The sequence below is a fragment of the Armigeres subalbatus genome, chromosome 3 (genome assembly GCF_024139115.2).
Source record: "Armigeres subalbatus isolate Guangzhou_Male chromosome 3, GZ_Asu_2, whole genome shotgun sequence".
Taxonomy (NCBI): Eukaryota; Metazoa; Arthropoda; class Insecta; order Diptera; family Culicidae; genus Armigeres; species Armigeres subalbatus.
The window spans coordinates 346,938,769-346,963,292 of NC_085141.1; the positions used below are offsets into that span (position 1 = coordinate 346,938,769).

The window sequence follows — 24,524 nt, forward strand, 5'->3', positions numbered from 1 at the left end:
ATTGAACAACTGGGAAATTTGCTCCCCGTGCTTAGCGATCTCTTTCTTCAGTTCGGGATTGGTATTATCCTATCGGTCGGTCATGGAACCAAGTACCTCACCAAACGACGACACGGTGGACTTGAAACGTGCACATTTCCTTAGTTTAGCGCATTCGTTGCACATTCAAAACAGGTTCTGGCAGGTCAGAATCACATTCATGAAGTTCTTGTTGTGCTTGGTGGGTGAACGAACAGCTCCAAGCTCTCGTGGGAATTAGAAATGCTGAGGAATCTCATGATGAAATTCGAAGGAATTTCTTATGGCAATTCAAAGGAAATTCGCGAGGAATTATATTGAGACTTTTGTTGGTATAAACTAGAAGTAATTTCGATGGAAATTATACATTGTTTTCAATGGAAATTTAAAAGAATTTCATAAAATTTCAAAAGAATTTCGGTAGATTATTCCATGCTGGTTTTAGTGGATTTGAAGCAAGTTCCCATAGAAACTCAAAAGCTTTTCGAATTAATTTTTATTTATATATTTTGTTCGTACACCAAAAACGGAAATCATTTCATATCAAAAGTCGGGATCGGTACATCGCCTGGGTCATTCACATTATAGATAGGTTCGCAACCAAAGTAAGATAGGACACATCACAGACAACCCATCCAGGGTGCTCAAAATCCCTAAGTCAGTAAGTAAATATGTATATTATTTGATTGACTACGGCATCATTCACCGAACCGATGATTATTATGCTGATGATGATAATAAAGATTATGATCCTACCATATTAGTCAGCTGGTCTCTCATCGAACATCCCAAATTCAATTACTCATAGTTCCCCAACGCAGCTTGCTGACGGACTAACCCGCTGCTACCAACGACGACCAAAGTCGCTGCAAAGTTTTATCATTAGGGGACGCTACCATCTATCCAACTTTTCCCATTGTCCCTGAATTTCTCCCCGTGAATGTCATAGTACCTGATGGAAGTTTTCTTTTGTGAAGAGGCAGCCAAAAATGTCTCAAATGACGACAATAATAATCACACTTTACTGCTAAGCTCAGATTTAATAAGCGGTGTTTGAATCTTTCAAACGAACGCAAAGGGTTACGGAGAAGTTTTAGCAAAATGAGCTAGTTTCTATGGAATCCGAATAGGTAAAAGCAATTAGTCGTCCCCATAATTCCAAAATAGATGAATGTGTCTTAATCCTAGTTCTATACCCTTAGAGTTGAATTTTTAGAATGGTTTGGCTAACGAGTCTTCTATTAACATAATTGATCCATTTTTTACAGTATCGTAAAAAATAGTCTAGCTGTATCACATGAAATAACTCTAATTTGTCTACTAGAGAAAGATGACACCTTTCCAGGTTGGAAATACGAATTAGTGTTTCGATCGTAATTTTCAAGCTGATTACAGGTCTAGAACACAAATATGTACGATTGGAAATTTTAAAGTAGTTCGAGTGTGAAACACTCTCGATTTTCAAAGCATTATTGTGTGTCCATTGTGCTTGCCACATAAAATCAAAATCATACAATGAAAGACGTAAAATGTTGTCTATTATTTGCTGTGGAATTGTCAGATAAAGCAATAAGATGAGCTTGAGAGACTGGACAAGTTCGATATTGAAGTCCAAGTACAAGAAAGAGAAAATTTGCAAATGACAAAATACAACTGGTTTTGTACAATTTTCCTTTTAATGCAGTGGTGAGCACATTGTGGACATAAAATATAAGCTCCAGAAAGAAACTCGATCATCGCCAGGGCCCAACATCTTCATTAGCATCAGCTGTACTGCTTAGAATGCACAGCGAACTTAATTATGATGATTATCCACCGTTCAGCAAGCTGATGGAAACGAGGAGGCCTCTTCTGTTGCTCAATCTCGATGGCGATAAACTGGAACAAGTTTATCCGTGTCCAAGGGAAATTTGCATGATGGAAATTATACGTTTCCTCTGTAAAAGTGAACACAGCAAAACTGTACATCTGTTTGTGCCGAGTTTGAGCAATATTAGATGGAACAGTAAAGAATATAATTTCTCTATCTCCACAAAGCGCGATAACATTTCTCCTTATTATGAGGTATTCATTAAAGATGGTCTTTCTGTAAAGGTTCTTAATCATATTTTCAAAACTACCATCTTTTATTTCGAGCCACGAAGTATTCTTTACCGATAAAACTCAATAAAACCTTGGTTAACAATTAACAAGAATAAAAAATATCATTTCTACGGTGAACTCTCCCTAACTCGATATTTTCCTTAACTCGGTGAAATCTAAGCATATTGCACTCCCTCCGTAAATCGATATCTCCCTTACCGTCGTCGGGGGTGACAATGGGTCAAATGGGGGTGACAATGGGCCACTGTTTCAACCACTTAGAATGTTTGTAGATTGGATTTAATACATCTGAGGGCAAGAAGACCGAAATATTAGAGACCTTTTTTGAAAGATATTACTCTACGAGCTCCAGACTGCCCGTGAAAGCGATGACCCATTCTCCAGACCCATTATGGTCACCCCCGATGGCGGTAGTCGATATTTTCTAAGTCGAAGCCTAAGTCCTAAGTCCCCCTAACTCGATGTTGCCAGAAACAGTACATGCATGATATATGAAGTGAGAAATGAAAAGTGAGAAGTGAGAAGTGAAAATTGAGAAGTTCTAAGTGAGAAGATGAAAGTGAGAAATGAAAAGTGAAAAGTGCGAAGTGGGTAGTTGGAAGTAAAAAATATAAAATGAGAAGTAATAAATTCGAAGTGTGAAGTGAGTAGTGAGAAGTGAAAAGTATGTTGGGAGAGGTGAGAAATGAAGAGTTAGAAGTTAGAAATGAAATGCAATAAATGAGAAGTGGGAAATCCAAAGTGAGATATAAGAAGTTATAAGTGAAAAGTGAGAAGTAAAAAGTGAAAAATGAGAAGTAAGAAATTCGAAGTGAGAAGTGAAAAGTGAGAAATGAGAAGCGAGAAGTGAGTAGTAGTAAGTGAGAAATCAGAGGTGAGAAGTGAACAGTTCGAAGCGAGTAATGAGAAGTGAAAAGTAAGAAGGGAAAAGTGAGAAGTGAAAAGTTAGAAGTAAAAAGTGGTAAGTGAGAAATTAGAAGTTATATATGAGAACTGAGAAGTAAAAAGTGAAAAGTAAGAAGAGGAAAGTGAGAAATGAGAAGTGTTAAATGAGTAATGGGAAGTAAAAAATACAATACTAGTAATTCTAACTAGACCTGTGCGTCGATTGAATTTTTCCTGGAAGGTCGGCGTGGACTAGATTCAAGCGTATAAAATTCTCTAGAATTCCTTCAGACGTACCTCAACAAATTCCACAGGATTTTTTTCACGGGTTCGATGGAAAGTTCATCAAGAAATGCTTCTGGACGTTCCTCCAGATATTTCTTCGAAACTCTTCAGAAATTCTTCTGGAAGCTCCTCCAGGATTTCTTCCGCAAATACCTCCAGGATTTCGTCCAGAAGTTCCTTCAGGATTTCGTCCGAAAGTTCCTCCAGGATTTCGTCCGGAAGTTCCTCCAGTATTTCGTCTGAAAGTTCCTCCAGGATTTCGTCTGGAAGTTTCTCCAGGATTCTGTCCGGAAGTTCCTCCAGGATTTTGTCCGGAAGTTCCTCCTGGATTTCGTCCGAAAGTTCCTCCAGGATTTCGTCTGGGAATTCCTCAAGGATTTTGTCCGATGGCTCCTCAGGATTTCGTCCGGAAGTTCCTCCAGAAATTCCTCCGAAAGTTCCTCCAATGTTTCGTTCAAAAGTTCATCCAGGAATATCTCCAGGATTTCGTGCGAAATTTCCACCAGGGTGTCGTCTGGAAGTTCCTCCAGGATTTCATACAGAAGTTCCTCCAGAATTTCGTCTTAAAGCTCCTCCAGGATTTCGTCCGATAGTTCCTCAGGGATTTCGTCCGATGGTTCCTCAGGATTTCGTCCGGATGTTCATCCAGAAATTCCTCCGGAAGTTCCTCCAGGATTTTGTCCGGATGTTTCTCCAGGTTTTTGTTCAGAAGCTCCTTCAGGATTTCGTCCGGAAGTTCCTCCAGGATTTTGTCCGAAACTTTCTCCAGGATTTCGTACAAAAGTTCATCCAGGAATTCCTCCGGGAGCTCTTCCAGGATTTCGTACAAAAGTTCCTCCAGAATTTCATCCGGGAGTTCCTCCAAGATGTCGTTCGGAAGTTCCTCCAGGATTTCGTCCGAAAGTTCCTCAAAGATTTTGTCCGATGGTTCCTCAGGATTTCGTCCGGAAGTTCATCCAGAAGTTCATCCTCCGGAAGCTCCTCCAGGAAGTTCTTCCGGATGTCGTCCGTAAGTTTCTCCAGAATTTTGTCTGGAAGTTCCTCCAGGATTTCGTCCAGAAGTTCCTCCAGAATTTCGTCCGGAAGTTCCTCCAGGATGTCGTCTTGGAGTTCCTCCAGGATTTCGTCCGAAAGTAGCTCAGGGATTTCAATGGTTCCTCAGGATTGCGTCAGGAAGTTCCTCTAGGATTTTTAGGAACTTCTTCCAGGATTTTGTCCTGCAGTTCCTAGATGATTTCGTTCCTCCAGGAATTCATCCAGAAGTTCCAAAGGGAGTTTCCCACTTGAAAGTTTTTTTCTTGCGGAAGTTCCTACATGATGTCATCCGGAAGTTCCTCCAGAATTTCGTCCGGAAGCTCCTCCAGGACTTCGTCCGAAAGTTCCTCCAAGATGTCTTCCGGAAGATTCTCCAAAATTTCATCCGGAAGACCCTCAGGGATGTTGTCCGAGCGTACCATCAGGATTTCGTCCGGAGGTTCCTCCAGCATTTCGTACGGAAGTTTCTCCAGGATTTCGCTCGGGAGTTCCTCCAGAATTTCGTCCAGAGGTTCCTCTAGGATTTCTCCCGGGAGTTTCTCCAGGACTTCGTCCGAAATTTCATGCAGGATATCGTCCGAGCGTTCCACCAGGATTTCGTCCGGAGGTTCCTCCAGCATTTCGTCCGGAAGTTCATCCAGTATTTTATCCGGAAGTTCCTCCAGATTTCCGTCCAAAAGTTCCTCCAGGATGTCGTCCGTAAGTTCCTCCAGGATTTCGTCCAGAAGTTCCTCCGGATTTCCGTCCGAAAGTTCCTCCAGGATGTCGTCCGGAAGTTCATCCAGGAATTGCTCCGAAAGTTTCTCCAGAATTTCGTCCGGAAGTACCTCAATGACGTGATCCGGAAGTTCCTCCAGTATATCGTCCAGAAAATCATCCATGATTTGAGCCGGAAGTTCCTCCAGGATTTCTTCCGGAAGTTCCTCCAAGACTTCATCCCGAATTTTCTCCAGGAAGTTCCTCTAAAAAATCTTTCCGGAATTCCTACAAAATTTTCATTCTCCAGGCAGCTTCTTTTAGATTTTTTATGAAGTTTCTCTTGGAATTCCTGGAACGATCCTGCTTCTCAGAAAGAGCAGGTAATCATATCGAGGCCTTGGACTGGTCACACAAGGGTCTCCCACAACTCCGGTGGAGGCCCTTTCCGTTCCTACTGTGATATTTGCGGAGTAGAGAACAGTGTAGAACACTTTATCTGCCGATGTCCCAAATACGAATATCCCCGAAACCTCTGAGGAATTCCAGACAGTATACAGGATGGACTGACAAATGACGCGGCTGCGAAGGCAGCCCTTCTCTGCTACCTGAAGGATTCTGGTTAATACTTCGAAATTCAGTCATCTTATAATGGCCCTCCGAGCACCTCGTCTCGGGGGTGTGTCCCACCCCCTAGTGACCAATCATCTTCGTTCAGCTGGGCGGAATCCTGCTTACATCATCCCTCGCTAAACTAAAAACAAGATAAGCCGCCATATTCTCATAAAAAGTTCTACCCTGTTATAAGGGTAGGATATCAATTAAAAAAGTCAATCGAGTCAACCCAACCATTTGGACGATCTGATCCTTTCTCAACAAAAAGAAAGGTCGAACAATCCACAATGATTTTCTGTTTGGCAGCTAATATTGGCGAGGATGGTCAAAACATGGCATTCCTAGAGCTAGATCTCAATCCTTCAGCAGCAAGTTCACTCACCACCGAAGAACAGCGCGCAAAGAAAACATTACTCACGGAGAAGCCGGAAGCTTCATACCCCCAATCGGAACCCTGTCATTGCTGTTTTTGTCTATTTTATTAGTGCTTTTGTGTTTTTTACTCTACCAAACTTTATCCTTAAGATCATTTTTTTTTAAAGTGTCTAGTTTTAGTTACAATCATTGTAATGTGGTAATTTTAATTCAATATAACTGACGAATCCCTTGCTTGGCGGTGGCGCACAGGTCTTATTTTAACCCTGGTGTCACATTAGCACGGTACAGAACGGATGTTAATGTCTGAACATCAATTAAATTTTAAGGCAGCTCATGCAGACAGAAGACGAAAAACTTTATCCGTTAGTTGAGGTCCATTATGTTAATTGGTTGTTTGACATTTCGATTAATTAGATTTATATGTCGAACGTAAACTAGTTGAGGTTAGTTTTCCAGAAGGGATTATCCAAAAACAAGAAACGTAGGAAAGGAGGCGCTTGCGAAATTGCGAAAACTTTCCACGTGGGCCACCCCTTCATTTCTGTTGTTCTGCTAACTGAGTTGGGTCGAAATGGGACAATTCTTTGGAAAATTGAAAATTGGTCTCCAGGGTGATTATGGCTGTGAGAAACGATTTTTTTTGCAGCATAAAAACAAAAGGTTAGGCTGTTTACTTCTAACCTTTTTGCCACTTTTCTTTTCATTTTCATTTTTTTTGCTTTCTTTGTTCTGCCCCGTTGCAGGAAGTGATTATTCAAATGGATGGATTTGGACAAATGGGGAAAATAACCGAGATAGGGAAAAATGAAAGATTGCTATCGTCTTGTTATACATTTGCTTGAAGAAACGAGGCCATAAAAAATGCGAGTGCGAAACAGCGGAAATAACCCGCTGGTAATTTGGTCAAACGGTTGTGTTTTTTATTTCTGTTAACATAAAAACGGAAACGGAAAACCACCCCGGTCAATGCGTTGGGCAGCAAGCTTTTATTTGATTTTCGCACGTGCCCAAAGTAAATTATTTTGACATAGACAAATGAATGTTTCAATCAAATGTCTGATTGAAAGTAGTTTAATTTAGTAAATTCACATGACTCACGTGTACCGAAGTATATAGGCTTGGAAGGTACAATGTTTGTATTGAAACTGCATGTTTCAAACCAGGTGCAAGAGCTACATTGTTTGTCTGTGATTTTGGGTTCGTCTGAAAATTGCTTTGGGAGTGAATATAAATCGTTTTTTGGTGCTGCATTTTTGAACTGAGGTGCCCTTCGGATGACTGCGAATCCTAATGAGTGTTGAGAATTAAGCATAAACACCACAACAAAAATAATCTTGTGTGCTTATCTGATATGCAGAGGTCATAGCATGTTCTGCGTGCTTTGGAATTCTTCTCAGAAAGAATAAGGAAATGCATAAACATTTTCAATTAAATATAAGTGCGCGACATTCCGACCATACTACAAACCGTAGGACAATAATGTCGAAACACATATTCGAATTATAAGGGTGGTATGGACTTCAAAAGTACTGGGCAAATTGATAGGACAAGGAATGGTCAAGGAATGATTTCGCTACTGAAATTCCTTGAGCAGTACGGAGCTGGCAAGGAAAATGAATAATTCGGCAATAGCAGGCGTATTGCAGTGAAGAAAACACTGACTGACATTTGCCTTGCGGAATAATGCACTGATGCATTATTCCGCAAGTAAAGTGACGTTTTGTCAAGTTTTTTTTTCAAACTGCTTTTGTTTTTGATTGTGATTCATTGCAAATTTAATTTTTCAGGTTGTGATGATCTTCTGATGACGGCACCATGTTGAATTTAGGTGCTGGCCATGAAAGTACTAATATCAATTAGGCAGTCCTTGTTCGTGAACCGTTGGCCCAGGATTTTTCAACAGTCGATTAAAGCTCCACCTCCTGGCCAACCTGAAAGTTTGAGTGCGTTATGAAGATTTTGATGCCGTTGCTTCATCGTACCTGCGTTTTAGGTGCACTTTAGCAGCACTTCCGCAATGTACATATCAACTATCACTAATGGAAGCTTCCAGCTGGTGTGTGTTGTCGTAGCTATGATAAATGGTATGATTACCTTTAAATGTTCGCACAATTGATCCCTTTCATCACACTTCTTGCAGCAGTACGATGTTGAATCCGGAATCTTCAAGTACATCGTCCAATGTGCTTTCCACTTAATGAAGTTGAGGGATTTGCAGTTGCACGTATCGAGCCTTCAATCACTAGACCCTAATATTCGCTGTGTTCCGATCCGTATTCTCTCTTGATTATTCGTTGCTTGATTTTTTAATGCTAGCTAGCAAGGTATGACACCAACCGACTGATTTTTTGAAGAACCATAGTTCACAGCTTTGCAGGGTCCTTCGCAGACAATCGGAAGATGTTCAGTCGACCTAACAAGAGGACCGACTTAACAGACGCTGCTATGAGCACGATCAGATTTGCAACTCCGGAGTTACGGAACCCCCCTTCCCTATCAACAAAAGTCCCCAAAGGCACCATGAGGATGTAAGGATGAAAGTTGCTTGGCAGGAAGTTAGAGACCACTCAACAGGATCTATTTTTATTCTTCCAAGTGCTGTCGTCGAGGGTGACAATGGGTCAAATGGGGGTGAGAATGAGTCACGATTTTGTTATCCGACCTCCAGATTGTTGGTGAGAGCGATGACCCATTCTCACCCCCTTGACCCATTGTCACCACCGATGACGGTACTCGAAATATGCATGGTATGTCATGTCCACAATTTACCCTGCCAAATAATCCAAATAGATTCAATAAGTAGGGTTGCGTGCATTTGTGCTTATTCTGCGTCTCGAGTGAGTCGAGAATTTTCGACTTCGAAACGTCTCACGTGAGAAAACCGTGTAATTTAAATGGGAGGTATCGACAATTCTCGCTGCATTCAAAACGCCTCACCTCATACGAGACGTAGAATAAATACAATTGCCTCAACTTAGAGTAATTTGCTATGATTGAGTTAAAAATAGATTGTAATGTTGTCAAATAGTTGATAAATTAAAACAAATATAAAATATACGAATAAATTAAGAATGCTTTATTGGTACACTTTTTTTAGGGGGAAACGCAATGGAGTGCGTCAACGGAACGGCAAGTGGTATGTCGATGGTTTCTACTAAAAAAAATCAGCATCGTTGCCGCTGTTGCAAAACGCATTTGCTGGACAGGTTTTATTTGACGTTTGAAGTTTTTAAAAAAGATTTCAATTATTTTCAGAGACAATTTAATTTAATTTCAAATACATTAAAATAAAATTTTAATTGATTATTAGTTGATGGATTGACTGCTTTAAATATATCAGATCAGTATACTGTTATATCCCTATAGGGATAATGTTAGTTGATGTCATGATCCGTCCAGAAGTTCTTCTAGAAATTCCTCTGGATTCTCGATTAAAAAACACTTAAAAAAGAAGCAAATCCGAAAGCTCCTCCAGGTATTCCTCCAAAAAGGTCCTCCACAATTTCTTTCAATAGTTTCTCCAGAAGTTCGTCAAAAAATTCTTCCAGAAAATCCTCCAGGAGCTATCCGTTGTGTTGTACTTTATTCCTTCCAATAAAAACATATTTTTTCTTTAGAAAGTTCCTCAAGAAATTCCTCCAGAAGTTCTTCCTATAATTCCTCCGCAAGTTTCTCCAGAAATTCCTCCAGAGCTTTCTTCCTGGTTTCCACGGAATGTTCATCCTGAAATTTCAGGTACTCCTGCGCAAGTTCCTCCAAGAATTCCTTCAGGAGTTTCTTCAGGAGTTCCTTTTTTTCAGAAATTTCTCTAGAATGTCATATATATTCCTACAATAATTCCTTCGGTAGTTCCTCCAGGAGTTCCCCCAGGAATTTCTCTGCAAGTTCCTCCAGAAATTATTTTGAAAACTTTCAGGAATTCCTCAAGAAGCTCATTCCAAGAATTTATTCGAAATTTCCTCCAAGAATTTCTTCGAGAATTTGCCAGGAATTCCTCCGGCAGCTTCTCCAGGAATTCCTCCAAGTAATCCTTATTCTGTCTTCGGAAGTTCCTCCAGGAATTCCTTTGGAAGTTCTGGAATTCCTGGAGGAACTTCTGGAGGAACTTCCGAACTTCCGAAGGAATTCCTAAAGGAACTTCCGAAGGAATTCCTAAAGGAACTTCCGAAGGAACTTCCGAAGGAATTCCTAAAGGAACTTCCGAAGGAATTCCTAAAGGAACTTCCGAAGGAATTCCTAAAGGAACTTCCGAAGGAATTCCTAAAGGAACTTCCGAAGGAATTCCTAAAGGAACTTCCGAAGGAATTCCTAAAGGAACTTCCGAAGGAATTCCTAAAGGAACTTCCGAAGGAATTCCTAAAGGAACTTCCGAAGGAACTTCCGAAGGAATTCCTAAAGGAACTTCCGAAGGAATTCCTAAAGGAACTTCCGAAGGAATTCCTAAAGGAACTTCCGAAGGAATTCCTAAAGGAACTTCCGAAGGAATTCCTAAAGGAACTTCCGAAGGAATTCCTAAAGGAACTTCCGAAGGAATTCCTAAAGGAACTTCCGAAGGAATTCCTAAAGGAACTTCCGAAGGAATTCCTAAAGGAACTTCCGAAGGAATTCCTAAAGGAACTTCCGAAGGAATTCCTAAAGGAACTTCCGAAGGAATTCCTAAAGGAACTTCCGAAGGAATTTCTAAAGGAACTTCCGAAGGAATTCCTAAAGGAACTTCCGAAGGAATTCCTAAAGGAACTTCCGAAGGAATTCCTAAAGGAACTTCCGAAGGAATTCCTAAAGGAACTTCCGAAGGAATTCCTAAAGGAACTTCCGAAGGAATTCCTAAAGGAACTTCCGAAGGAATTCCTAAAGGAACTTCCGAAGGAATTCCTAAAGGAACTTCCGAAGGAATTCCTAAAGGAACTTCCGAAGGAATTCCTAAAGGAACTTCCGGAGGAATTCCTTAAGGAACTTCCGGAGGAATTCATTAAGGAACTTCCGGAGGAATTCCTAGAAGAACTTCCGGAGGAATTCATAAAGGAACTTTCGGAGGAATTCCTAAAGGAACTTCCGGAGGAATTATCAAAGGAACTTCGGAAGGAATTCATAAAGGAACTTCCGCAGGAATTTATAAAGGAATTTCCGGAGGAATTCTTAAAGGAACTTCCGGAGGAACTCCTGAAGGAACTTCCGGAGTAATTTCTAAAGGAACTTCCAGAGGAATTTCTAAAGGAACTTCCGGAAGAATTCATGAAGGAACTTCCGGAGGAATTCCTGAAGCAACTTCCGGAGGAATTTTTAAAGGAACTTCCGGAGGAATTTCTAAAGGAACTTCCGGAAGAATTCATAAAGAAACTTCCGGAGGAACTCTTAAAGGAACTTCCGGAGGAATTCTAGGTGCAACTTCCAAACGAATTTCTGGAGAAACTTCCGGAGGAATTCCTAAAGGAACTTCTGGAGGAATTCTTAAAGGTACTTCCGGAGGAATTCCAGAAGGAATCTCTTGAGGAATCCCTGAAGAAACTTTCGGAGGAATTTCTTAATAAACCTAAGTCCTGTTGGAACCTTCTTAGGAATTCCTGAAGAAACTTTTCCGGACTTTCCAGAGAAATTCCTGAAGGAACTAACGAAGGGATTTCTGAAAAAACGTCCGGTGGAATAATTGAAGGAACTTTGGACATATTTCTAGAGGAATTTTCACAGGAATTCCTGAAGGATCTTCCGGAGCAATCCCTGAATGAACCTTAGGAGGACTTAAGGGACTTCTGGCGGAATTTTTGAAGGAACCTACAGCAGAATTCCTGAAGGAACTCCTGGATGAACACAGAGGAATTTCTGAAGGAACCTACTCGGGAATTCCTGAAGGAACCGCTGGAGGAATCCCTGAAGGAATTTCCCTTATCCTGATTCCTGATAGAACTTCCTGAGGAACGGAACTTCTGAAGGAATTCTTGAAACAACTACCGAAGTTTTCTTGATGAAACTTCCGAAGGAATTGCTGAAGGAACTTCAAGGGTAATTCCTGAGGGAACTACCACAGGAATTCCTGAATGAGCCTCCGGTCGAATTCCTATTGGAATTTCAGAAAGAATACCTAAAGCATTCCTTCTGAATTTATAAGCTATTAAATAAGTTCACGCCGATCCACGCCGCCGATCTTCAACTGCATGACACCGCTAGGCCTCCTCCACTGACCGAAAATGATTCATCATTACGCCGCAGTGGATAAAATTTCATTAGGCGCAGAAGTCTAATTCTTTTCTTGAAAAAAGTAGAGTTACTGCTCCTTGGTTTCATATGAATTCAATTCCGCCGATCTGAAAAACACGGTTTTCAGAAAAACGTGACGAACGATAAATTCCATGTTTTACACCTACCTCAAAATATTGCAGAGAAAGTGTTATCCTACATGAAACCAATTGTCTGGGATACTTCAGTTTATGATTTATCATTTAAAACGAAAGAATCAATTTTCAAACCCGAACGCAAGGTTAATGGCTCGCATAAAAAGCGCTGGATGAAACGAAACTCAAGCATCTGGGGCTGCGTTTTCAGCAAACAGTACTAGAATTATCGTCCCGTCTGCGAAAATCAAGACGACATTGATTCAGTGATTCATTTGTTGGACTCTTACGTTTAGAGAGCAAAGTTTGGTAGGTAGGAGAGCGATGAATTCCGCCGATGATGGAATTCGGTGGACCAGGCCGCCGAAACTGAACGTAACTCATTCGGGTACCTAATCGTTGACAGGTAGGCAGAATGGGATGCAGCAAACAGCTAAAAATATGAAGGAAGTGGCAGGAATTCTTCCGCTGACTTGCACGGAAATAATCATTTATTAGCTTGAGCGAGGAGGAATACACATCAGTGTTCCTTCAGAAGTCCTCGTAATGATTTTTATCCGACATTGCTACAAGAGATGTTTTTTTTAGAAAAAAAAAGTTGTAGCTATTATTTACAGTTACCTACCTGCTCGGTGACAACACAAAACATGATTTTTTTCGCCTACTTTATTGACTAATTTTATCAACTATCAAAATTACTTTGGTAATTTGATCAAATTTTCCTTGACCTTTTTCCTTGAGATCTGCGTACTAGGCTATAAGCTGGACAGATTGCACTTTGTCCTCCATTAGGTTTCTTATGTTTTTCGATTTTGTTTTTTTTAAGTTCTGGATTAAAAAAGTACGACTTTATTTAATTAATATTTATGTATTCGAAACGTCAGCGTAGTTATATTTCAAGATAAAGAATGCATTCCCCACATCATCTTTGTATACTTTCGTCCTTTTTGGTTTGCCCTTTTTGCACCGTGTAACAGCAGTCCTTCTCCTTCTCCTTCTGATTAGATAAAGTTATACCTACATTTATCATTTCCATCTTGCACTTTTGATTTATTATTCAAAATATTGATTCGTGTTCCTCACGTTTTCTATTATCTGTCTCACATTTTATCATTCGATTTTTCCCATGTTTTTCGACGGAAACCTTCATCTCAGTATGAATTCGGCGAAAGAATAAAACTTTCATCGAATTGGAAATATTTACGATGCGAGCATCATCATCCCATTCATCAGTAGCGCAATCTTTTACCCCGAACGACGATGCCTTGAGTCCAAACAATTCGGCACGAGAATTTTTCCTTCTGCCCCCTGCGGACATCCATACATCTGTTCGACCTCAGTCACGCTCCGGTAATAGCTACCGGCATGATTCGTGCTGCTGGTTGGATCTAACATTCGTGACGTCCAAACAAGCGCTTCCTCCCAGTTCGCTTATCATTCGAAGAATTTCTGATAAACAAACAAAAAAAAGAACTTTATCCTTATTCACTTTAGTATTCACCATCCGGTTTTCTAATTTTTCTTATTTTATTTGCTTTACTTCTCATTTTCAGCAATGAAGGCCGCCATCCTGATCCAGCGATGGTACAGGCGGTTTCTGGCGCGAATCGAAATCCGCCGCCGGTACACGTGGACCATCTTCCAGAGCATCGAGTATGCTGGCGAGCAGGATCAAGTTCGGGTGAGTTGACACCGATGGGCGAGTGCTGGGTTCCTTTTTGTTGGAGTTTTGGACAAACCGAAAATGAGAACAAACGTGCTTTGTGTTTGTTCTAATTTTATTTTAAAAGTTGGAGAAGCAAATGGATGTCATCTGGATCGGTGTTTGAACGTAGAGTAGTTCTCAGTAAGACTTACTCAAGGAGTTTAGCTGCTTCGTCAGTATCATTATTGAATTCCAATGAGAAAGCATTTTCTTCCGGACTTTAAAACTGTTTACATTCAGCAGCATCTGAATATGCAGAAATATCAAATGATTATCAAATTTAGACTTATTGTAAAATATCTGAGTAAATTATTTTGAATGCGAAAACATTCAGTATCTTCCCTCAAATGAAATCTTTCCGTATGAACAAGATTTAAGTAAGTCATGGTCGATATGACCGACACAAATGATATTTTCTAATTGCGTCTTATCGTTAATAGTTATCACGAAATAACAGTTGAAGAATGTATGGAAAAAATTTCAGGGTAAAACCATTTTGTACGACGGGCAGATGGCCTTCAGCACAATATGGTGAGATGGCAGGATGCCTACTTCATTACAGGCGGCATTCGCAAGTGTGGATGGAAACAATCCAGAAGCAACTCTCATGTACTAGTTGAAGGCAGTGGTGAACTCTAAATATAAGAAAAATTACTTAAACCGGGTAAGGATCGTTTGGCCGAAACTCAGTCGACCGAAAGCCATTTAGCCGAATGTCACTAGGCCGAACAAACCATTGGACTGAAAGTCATTTGGTCGAATAAGTCATTTGGCCGAATAAGACATTTAGTCCAATAAGTAATTTGGACGAATAGGTTGTTCGGCAGAATATGTCATTTGGATTAACAAGTCATTTGGCGTCTCACTTCTCACTTCTCAATTATCATTTCTCACTTCGCACTGCGAAAAGTGAGACATGAAAAGTTAGAAATGATGAGTGAGAAGAGAGGTGTCTTCCTTCTTATTTCGCTCCACTCTCTTTTCACAGTGAAAAGTGATAAGTAATAAATGAGGAGTGAGAAGTGAGACGTTACACTCTTTGCTCACTTTCACTTCTCACTATGGAAAATACCCGTTAAAACGGGGAGAGGCACTTTTATGAGAAAATGGGTGAATTTTCCACGGTGGGAATAATATCAACAATAACAGAGTACCCATTAATGGGTAAATTCATCAAACCGTGTAGTGCGAAGTGAGACGTCTTTGGCATAATGCTATTTGGCATAAGGTCATTTGGCGTAAAGGCCATTTGGCGTAACAGTCATTTGCCATAATTGAGAACAGCGTCAAAGGGGAGGGTCGTCTGGCATATTTTTTTGTGTTCAATAACTTGTTTGACTAGGTGCACGCTAAAAATGAACTACTCAAAATTGTGTCGAATCCGACTCATTTTCATTAAAAACGTGACAACACAAAATTGGAGTAAAAGATACTACTTCAATAAATTGATGATAACACTTAACCGATTCAATACGGTCATATATGACCCAAGACAAAAATCAGCTGTCAAAAACTTGTTTGAAGAGATATAACTTTGCTATCTTCAGCAAAAATGTTCAAAATTAACTGTTCCATTCCGGAAAAATATTGCACAGGTCAGCTTACGGGCACTTTTCTGGCAGCACTGTTAACCAATAGTTAAGTTATTTTTCTAGCTTTGAGCTGATAACTATAAAAGCGGCTGCTAGATTCTTTTTCTACCGACCAACAGGCACTAAGATGATCTAGAACAGCGGTTCTCAACCTTTTTCTTGAGAGGTACCCCTTGGAACTTTTGCATTAATTGAGGTACCCCCTCTCGAAATTAGGCTTCCAATCCTTTTGAAAGAATAATACCGAGCCCTTTGAAGGGAAGCTCTTTTAAGCTTTTGAATCCCTTTGAAGTAGACTTCCGCGCCTCTTCATTAGAGGCTTCTGAGCCTCTTCTAGAAAGGCTTCCGAGCCTCTTGAAGGCGGTTTTTGAGCCACTGAGGCTTCCTTTGCAGCTTAAAACGACGCTTCCAAGCTTCTTGAAAGAAGGCTTCCGAACCACTTGAAAGTAGACTTCTGAGCATCTTGAAAGAAGGATTCTGAGCTTCTTGAATGGGGGCTTCCGAGCCTCTTGAAAGAAGGTTTCCGAGCCTCTCGAAAGGAGCCTTCCGAGCCTCTTGAAAGGAGGAGGCTTCTAAACCTCTTGAAAGGACGCTTCCGAGCCTCTTAGAAGGAGGCTTTTAAGCCTCTTGAAAGCGTGCTTTTAAGTCTCTTGAAATGTGGCTTCCTACCCCCTTAAAAGGAACCTTCCGAACCTCTTGGAAAGAGGCTTTTGAGCCTATTGAAAGGAGGCTTCTGAGCCTGGAAGGAGGTTTTTGAGTCTCTCGAAAGGATCTTGAAAGGATCTTCTAAACCTCTTGAAAAGAGGCTTCCGAGCCTCTTGAAAGAAGGCTTCCGAGCCTTTTGAAAAAAGGCTTCCGAGCCTTTTGGAAGAAGGCTTCCCAGCCTCTTAAAATGATGTTGAAAGGAGTCTTCCGAGTCTCTTGATAGAAGGCTTCCGAGCCTTTTGAAAGAAGGCTTCCGAGCCTTTTGGAAGAAGGCTTCCCAGCCTCTTAAAATAATGTTGAAAGGAGTCTTCCGAGCCTTTTGATAGGAGCCTCTTGAAAGGAGGCTTTTGAGCCTTTTGGAAGGAGACTTCAGAGCCTCTTAAAAGGAGGCTTCTGAGCCTCTTGAAAAGAGGATTTTGAGCCTCTAGAAAAGGAGGATTTTGAGCCTCTTGAAAGGAGGCTTCCAAGCCTCTTGTAAGGCTTCCGAGCATCTTGAAAGAAGGCTTCCGAGCCTCTTGAAAGGATGCTTTTGAGTGTCTTGAAACGGATTTTTGAGCCTCTTGAAAGGAGGTTTCCGAGCCTCTTATAAGGCTTCCGAGCCTCTTTAAAGGACGCTTCCGAGCCTCCTTTAAGGAAGCTTTTGAGCCTCTTGAAAGGATGCTTTTGATCCTTTTGAAATAAGGCTTCCGAGCCTCTTGAAAGGAGCCTTCCGAGCCTCTTGGAAGGAGACTCCTGAGCCTGGAAGGAGCCTCTTCAAAAGAGGCTTCCGAGCCTCTGGAAAAGATATTGAAAGGAGGCATCCGAGCCTCTTGAAAAGAGGCTTTTGAGCCTTTAGAAAAGGAGGCTTTTGAGCCTCTAGAATTGAAGTCTTTTGAGCTTCTTGAAAGGGAGGCTTCCGAGCCTCTTGAAAGGAGGCTTTTGGGCATCTTAAAAGGGATTTTTGGGCCTCTTGAAAAAAGGCTTCCGATCCTCTTGAAAATAGGCTTCCGAGCTTCTTGAAAAGAGGCTTTTCAGCCACTTGAAAAGAGGCTTCTGAGCCTCTTGAAAAAGGCTTCCGAGCCTCTTGAAAAGAGGCTACCGCATCTCTTGAAAGGAGGTTTCCATGCCTCTTGAAAGGACGCTTCCGAGCCTCTTGAAAAAAGACTTACGAACCTCTTGAAAGGAGGCGACCTTATCACTTGAAAGGAGGCTTCTGAAGTGCCCAAGAGGCTTCCGAGCATCTTGTAAGAAGGCCTTCAAGCTGCTTGGAAGAAGGCTTCAGAGATGCGTAGAAGGATGCTTCTAATCCTCTTGCAACGAAGCAACCGAGCATTAGTGAAAAAATTCATTTTGTTCATTCGACGTTTTGCTCGTTCGAGCTTTTGTTCTGCAGTCCTTTATACATTGTGCTGGTTGTGGAAGGCAGAATTCAATTGGGATTTATTGATCGCATTGCATATTATGTACAATATAAATTTTTGAAATAAAAAAACACAATTATCAAAACTATATCAATGAGTTTTGATTGCAATTGTAATACGTCCGCCATTACGCATTTTTGTCCGAGGTACCCCCTAGAGCCAGCGAAGGTAACCCCAGGGGTACATGTACCCCAGGTTGAGAACCGCTGATCTAGAACATAGAAACTATTCTTGAGTTGTAATGTTGATGTTCTAAGGAATCAACACCATACTTAATATTCTGGTTAAATAAATGGAATTGAATTGCTTTATGACAAAACCCTGCGCCTGTCCAGTGGTATAACAGATCTTTTTCAATATCTACGATACTCCAAACAGTCCTTGAATTCAGATCTTAATATATAAATCGATCAACAAGAAGATCTACGATGTCCCCACTGGTTTTATGAGTTGGAGTAGCGCCACGGTACCTCATAACACCATTACAGACACACTACAGAATTCGCTCGACATCTACGATAATCCAAACTATCCTTGAGTACAGATCTTAATATTCAAAACGATCTACAAGAAGATCTTGGATATCTCAACTATTTTATGAGCTGGAATAGCTCCACGGAACTTCGTTACACCATTATAGACACATTACAGAATTCGTTGAACTATTACGACAATCCAAACTATCCTTGAGTTCAATTCTTGCGCTTAGTTTCATGGGGGCGTAACTGTATTGATCGATTTCTCTTCATTGATGTTTTTTTTTTATTATTGTACCGAATTGCGCTAGTTTGTCGATGATCTAATGGTTTGGTGTAATAAAGGATGATTGCATATTGCACCAGAAACAACAAACACGGTTGTAGCTTTTGAAACAATTGAGTTATTTATAAAATATAAAATCTATTAAGGGAAATTGATCCATACAGTTACGCCCCTATGAAACTAAGCGCGAGAATTCTTTATATTCAAATCGATCAACAAGAATATCTACGATGGTCTAGCATGAATTTACCGCCAAAAAAATTGTATGGCGAAGGACATCTGGGGAAGATCAGAAGATTAAAGAAGATCAGATTATTATTGAGAAACGTAACTATTGATATCTTTTGGTACACTTCTTCCAAAAAGTTTACTCCTAGAGTGCTGCATGTTTTCAGAAGTGCACCAGAGCTTAACGTGTCGATTCGAATTTGATTGTTTTTGATGATTTCACAACTGAAATGAAAGTTTTACTAAAGCGCCTTCTGACTTGACAATCTGAGATATAGATTTTTTAAGCAACATGTTTTAGATATCTCCAGGAAATCCAGGAGGAGATTGGCCTGTTGAAGAACAACAAAGCCCTTGGGGTTGATCCACTACCAGGAGAGCTATTCCGGATCTTCTAAACAGAAGTTTTGTTAATCATGCTAGATTAAACAAGTATGGGTAGACATTCAAAATGCTCTCAGATTCTCTACTATGAACAACTGCGACTTTGTAAGAACTTTATTAATTGAATAAAAATGATTTGGTCAATTCGGTGACCTCCATGAATCCCAATTTAATTCCAGGATTCAAAGGCGTTTCTGAATATTGTAAGGAAATAAAATATTTTTAAATAGATATTGCAAATCCAACTTGTGTACTTTGTGTACTTTGGAATATAGTACATGTTACAGTTAACCAAGGGTATGCGATAAAACACTTTTTCCTAACGAATCGAAACGAAACGAAATTAAAAATGTGTATGTTGATTCGAAACGAAACGAAACGAAATATAAATTATTTCCGCAACTTCGAAACGATACGAAATCAAGGTCCATTCAATTCGAAATTTTACGAAACGAAACGAAATTTTAATTTTTTTCCGCGAAATTTTCATTGAATTGATTTTAAAGTTTACAAAATTGGTTCACACACAGCAAATAATTTTTAAAATTCAACGATGTGTAAAATTGCAACTTACCCCATCAAACGAATTAACATTCGATACTCAATTGAATTTGATTGAATTTTACAAGCAAGTACAGTTTAAATTTAATTTGATTTAAAAGAAGAGTGAGATCGATTGAATGTTACGTTTATTTGCATGCTCCAAATATGTGCATGAAAATACATTTAAATTCACAACATATTTTTATCTGTGCACGCAATCGAGATGTATATCTCCAAAATTGAAAATTTTGTATGAAAAACTGCAAGTGGGTTTTTTTATCATCCTGGTCATTGTAGTAACAAAATAAGCAGTCTGAGATAAATCGCCGCTTCTCCGTTTACAATTGGCGAAAAGGCAATACCCCAGCATTAGTGCAGTTCCTAATTTCATTTGATTATCATATTTAGGATGTGATTCCTTCTTTAGGAGTAGACATTTTGCCTGGACTTGTAGATATAATGTCTTCAATGAAAGCAAAAACCTGTCTAGGATCACTTAAAGTGGTATTATCCAATTGTAGATATGATTCAATTTTTGAAATGAAGTCTGCATCTGGAATGGGACAAAGAAATATGATATCCATTCGTAAACAGTTTGTTTGGTATTAGACAAATATGAATGTAATTTTTTTGATAAATAGTATCCATCTTTCTGAAAATTGTCTAATATGTTAAATAGTCCCTTTTATGAACACAGCAACAAATTTTGAAACTTCCACGACGTGTAAATTTGCAGCTTACCGCATCAAACGAATTCACATTCGATATTCAATTAAATTTGACTGAATTTTACAAGCAAGCACAGTTTAAATTTATTTCGATTTAAAAGAATAGTGAGATCGATTGAATGTTACGTTTATTTGCATGTTCCAAATATGTGCATGAAAATACATTTAAAATCACAAAATATTTTTATCTGTAAAAATTAATTACAGTATACCCCCGCTGATCCGACAAATGTATGGCCGGACCACAGATAACAGATATTGAGGCTGGCATCCGATACGTGTGTAAACATCCGCAACCGTCAATTCAATTGTATTTAAAGTGGGGACCGCGTTTAGTAATCGATTGGAGATGGCGCAAGGATCATTGTTATTGAAAACGCAGCCTGCCCCATAGAAAATTGACCCGACTAAATCGGGTGCGAATCGGCCGATTGTTGCATCGTCGCTTATGGGAATTTAACACAGGCATTGGCCGATTAATCACTATATTTAGTCGGTAGTCCCGATTTTTATCGATCAAATCGGTTAATTCGTCATTCGTTTAAATTGATGTGCATGAAATTCCACTATTAAACAAGCTATTTCGTCGGAATGATATTAAATAGGGTGATTAATTGACCCACGCCTGTGTTAAAATCTCATAAGCGTAGGTTGCAACAATCGGCCGATTTCTCCCGACGAAATCGGTCGATTCCAGCTGTCAAATTTTCTACGGGGTGGTTGTTAATGCGCTGCGTTTGTATGTACTGCCGCAATCAGTTGAGTAGATGGCAGGAGTGGGCCAATGTATATCAATTCAAAAGTTTACACAGGATTTTCAATGAAATTTGCTCTAGCCAAAATATCTGTTATCTGTGGCCGGACTAACGTGGTTTCTGTCGTCAATCCGACTGTCACAAACAAAATCACACAAATTAGAAAACTGACAGTATAATGTATTTAAATGGGTGTTGATTATTTTTATTCCGGATAGTTCCGAATTAGCGAGATCAGAACTAACGAGTCGTCGGATTAGCTAAAAAAGGGTCCGGATAAGCGCGGAGATACTGTATACAGAAAATCCTTTCATTAGTAAATATTTCCAAATCCACGTTTTACAAAATTACCTTCTTTATGTAATACTTTTTCTATTCTTTAGCCACCAACAATAATCGGTATTCAGAGATTTACTATTTCTGGGAAACTGTTCATTCTGGCAATTGGTCAATTCTGGCATATGGTCCATTCTGGGGAATGGGTTTCTGGTAAAAATCATTGTGGCAAATGCCATACAATCATTGAGCTAACTCAAAACCAGAAAATGATAGATAGTAGATAGAGAATTGTTAACAGCATACATTTGCTCGCTAGACAAATCCTCTACACCTTTCTAAAATCCGCAAAAACACAAAGTTTTTACGGCAGCAGTTTGCCAGGTATGAAGAAATAATGTTTCCTTTTTCATACAAAAACTTGTTACAAAAGGATATCATTTACTTCTAAATTCAACCTTTTTATATGAAGCTCAGAGAGTCTTATATACATACAATCAACTCGACGAACCAAGTAATAGTCTGTTTGTCCTTGTATATGTGTTTGTGCATATGAGGCATGTAAAAATAGTTGTCAAATTCATGAGTAATGGTATAAGCCGTTCACGCCCTTACAGTCAATTTGGGATTAGGAGAGGGAAATTAGTTTGACAATTATAAGAGACCGAGGAATGCTCTGTATCTCAGTGAGCGCCACGGGAAAGGAATCTTTGGTTTGTTGAAAAGGTAATTCATGTGAAGCCTTGGTAAGCGACTAAATATTTATAGTAAACGAAGTTATTATGAAAACTCGAAGACGAAAACCGTGTTTCAAATCAATCTAACTTCGTTTAATCAATGTGCTTCCTTTAATAATAATGTTTTCATTGGGGCCTACTTAACTGTTAAGTGGTGCTTAGTGAACCGCCTAGAGCTGGTTTGAGACATAAGAGGTGAAGAAGTCGGCCGTTAATAAGAAAGAGGCGCTTTAAAAATAATTAACAAATTCCATAAGAATTCACGCCATGGCTTTGCCTCTTTGACAAAGTTGTACTGATCAGATTCGTATCTGATTACATTTATACTCTGAGCCTGACGTCTTGAATATTGAGGTAAAATAGTTAAAGATATTTTTCGTTTTCTGCTTGACATTTCTAACAAAACACTGAAGACGTTTTATAGATAAAAACTAAATACGTATTTGTCGACTCAGAATGGGGTTATGCAGTAACCGTTAATATGAAAATTTGTATAACATTAAGTTTTGAAAACAGCTTTATGATTTTGTTCAGCGGCGCAGCCAAAATTTTTGATAATACACTACCGTACGAGACAGTATGGTTTAAGTCTAAATTTGTTTCGAAATTCCGCGGAATTCCGTTAAATTTCGTTAAAAGCTAGTTTTTGTGATTTTACGAAACAAAACGAAATCAAGAAATCAGATTTCGCCACGCTCAAATTCCGCGAAATTCCGCGGAATTTCGTTTCGAACCACCTGAAACGAAATTTTTCGAAATACCGCATATGCTTACAGTTAACTCGATAATTATCGATAAATCAACGAATACTCGATAACGATAACGTTAATTCAACGCCCACTTTATCGCCAACGAAGTATTATCGTAAAAGCGTTATCGTTATCGAAGTTGGCGTTAACTTAACGACGATAATTTATCGATTAACATCCCTGGACTAGTCATCAACACGTTGAAGACGAAGTACATGATAGGAAGAGGTTCAAGAGAAGACAATGTGAGCCACCCACCCCGAGTTTGCATCGGTGGTGACGAAATCGAGGTGATTGAAGAATTCGTGTACTTGGGTTCACTGGTGACTGCCGAAAATGACACCAGCAGAGAAATTAGGAGACGCATAGTGGCTGGAAATCGTGCGTACTTTGGACTCCGCAAGACGCTCCGATCGAATAGAGTTCGCCGCCGTACTAAACTGACAATCTACAAAACGCTCATTAGACCGGTAGTCCTCTACGGATACGAGACCTGGACAATGCTCGTGAAGGACTAACGCGCACTTAGTTTTCGAAATAAAAGTGCTGCGTATCATCTATGGTGGGGTGCAGATGGTGGACGGTAGGTGGAGGAGGCGAATGAACCACGAGTTGCATCAGCTGTTGGGAGAACCATCCATCGTTCACACCGCGAAAATCGGACGACTGCGGTGGGTCGGACACGTACCCAGAATGTCGGACAGTAATCCGGTGAAAATGGTTCTCGTTCTCGACAACGATCCTTCGGGCACAAGAAGGCGAGGTGCGCAGCGGGCAGGTGGATCGATCAGGTGGAAGATGACTTGCGGACCCCCGTAGACTGCGTGGTTGGCGACGTGTAGCCATGGACCAAGCCGAATGGAGGAGACTCTTATATACCGCACAGGCTACCTCGGCCTTAGTGTGAATAAATGAGATAAATGAATGTTTTAGATATTACATTTATGTCATGTTGGGATAAGTATGGTGAAATGCGATTGAAGTGGAATTTTATGAAATTATTCATACGTAAATTACTTTACTGTTACATATAAATGTTAGTTATAGGAACAACCACTTTCGTGCAATACTGAAACCAATTATATTGTCGATAGAATATTTTGCGAGCTTTGTTGTGGGCGAGAGGTGAATGTGGATGTGATGTTTGTGATTATAATAACACTTATTTTTCGTACGTATGTATTGTGTTATGATGTCCATTGGAGCAATTCCAACTGACAAGCGAGTTTGGGAACCCATGCATCACTCTGTTATAGAATTCTGGAGTTCCGTAATTGTTCTTGGAATACTGTGATTTTTATATAATGATGTAATGATGTTCCATGATGCTTCTCCAACTAACAAACAAGCTTCAGAACTTATGAATCACTCTGTGAGTATTTTAGCCTCCAATATCTGAACTCATGTATGGTACCGTAGATATTCTGGGAATGTTATGATTTGTATATATTGGTATAATTATGTCCAATGGGGTTTCTCCAACTAACACACAAGCTCAGGAACCAATGAATCACTCTGTTGGCCGTGTAGAACTCCAATAGCGGAACTCAATAGTGGTTTGGAGTACAGTAGCTATTCTGGGATTGATGTTTTCTTCCAAATTAGAATTGAGGCCCAGG

The 24,524-nt window shown here is 39.9% G+C and overlaps 1 protein-coding gene across 15 annotated transcripts in view; it reads left to right on the top strand.

Annotated features, from left to right (window-relative positions):
- The window catches only part of LOC134225970 (serine/threonine-protein phosphatase rdgC), a 278,612-nt gene that overhangs the window by 142,961 nt on the left and 111,127 nt on the right, over nt 1-24,524 (top strand). For all 15 annotated transcript variants that reach the window (XM_062706446.1, XM_062706449.1, XM_062706451.1 and 12 more), the window contains one exon: nt 13,895-14,022. In XM_062706446.1, the coding sequence (XP_062562430.1) occupies nt 13,895-14,022 (128 nt within the window). The remainder of the gene's footprint in view (nt 1-13,894; nt 14,023-24,524) is intronic.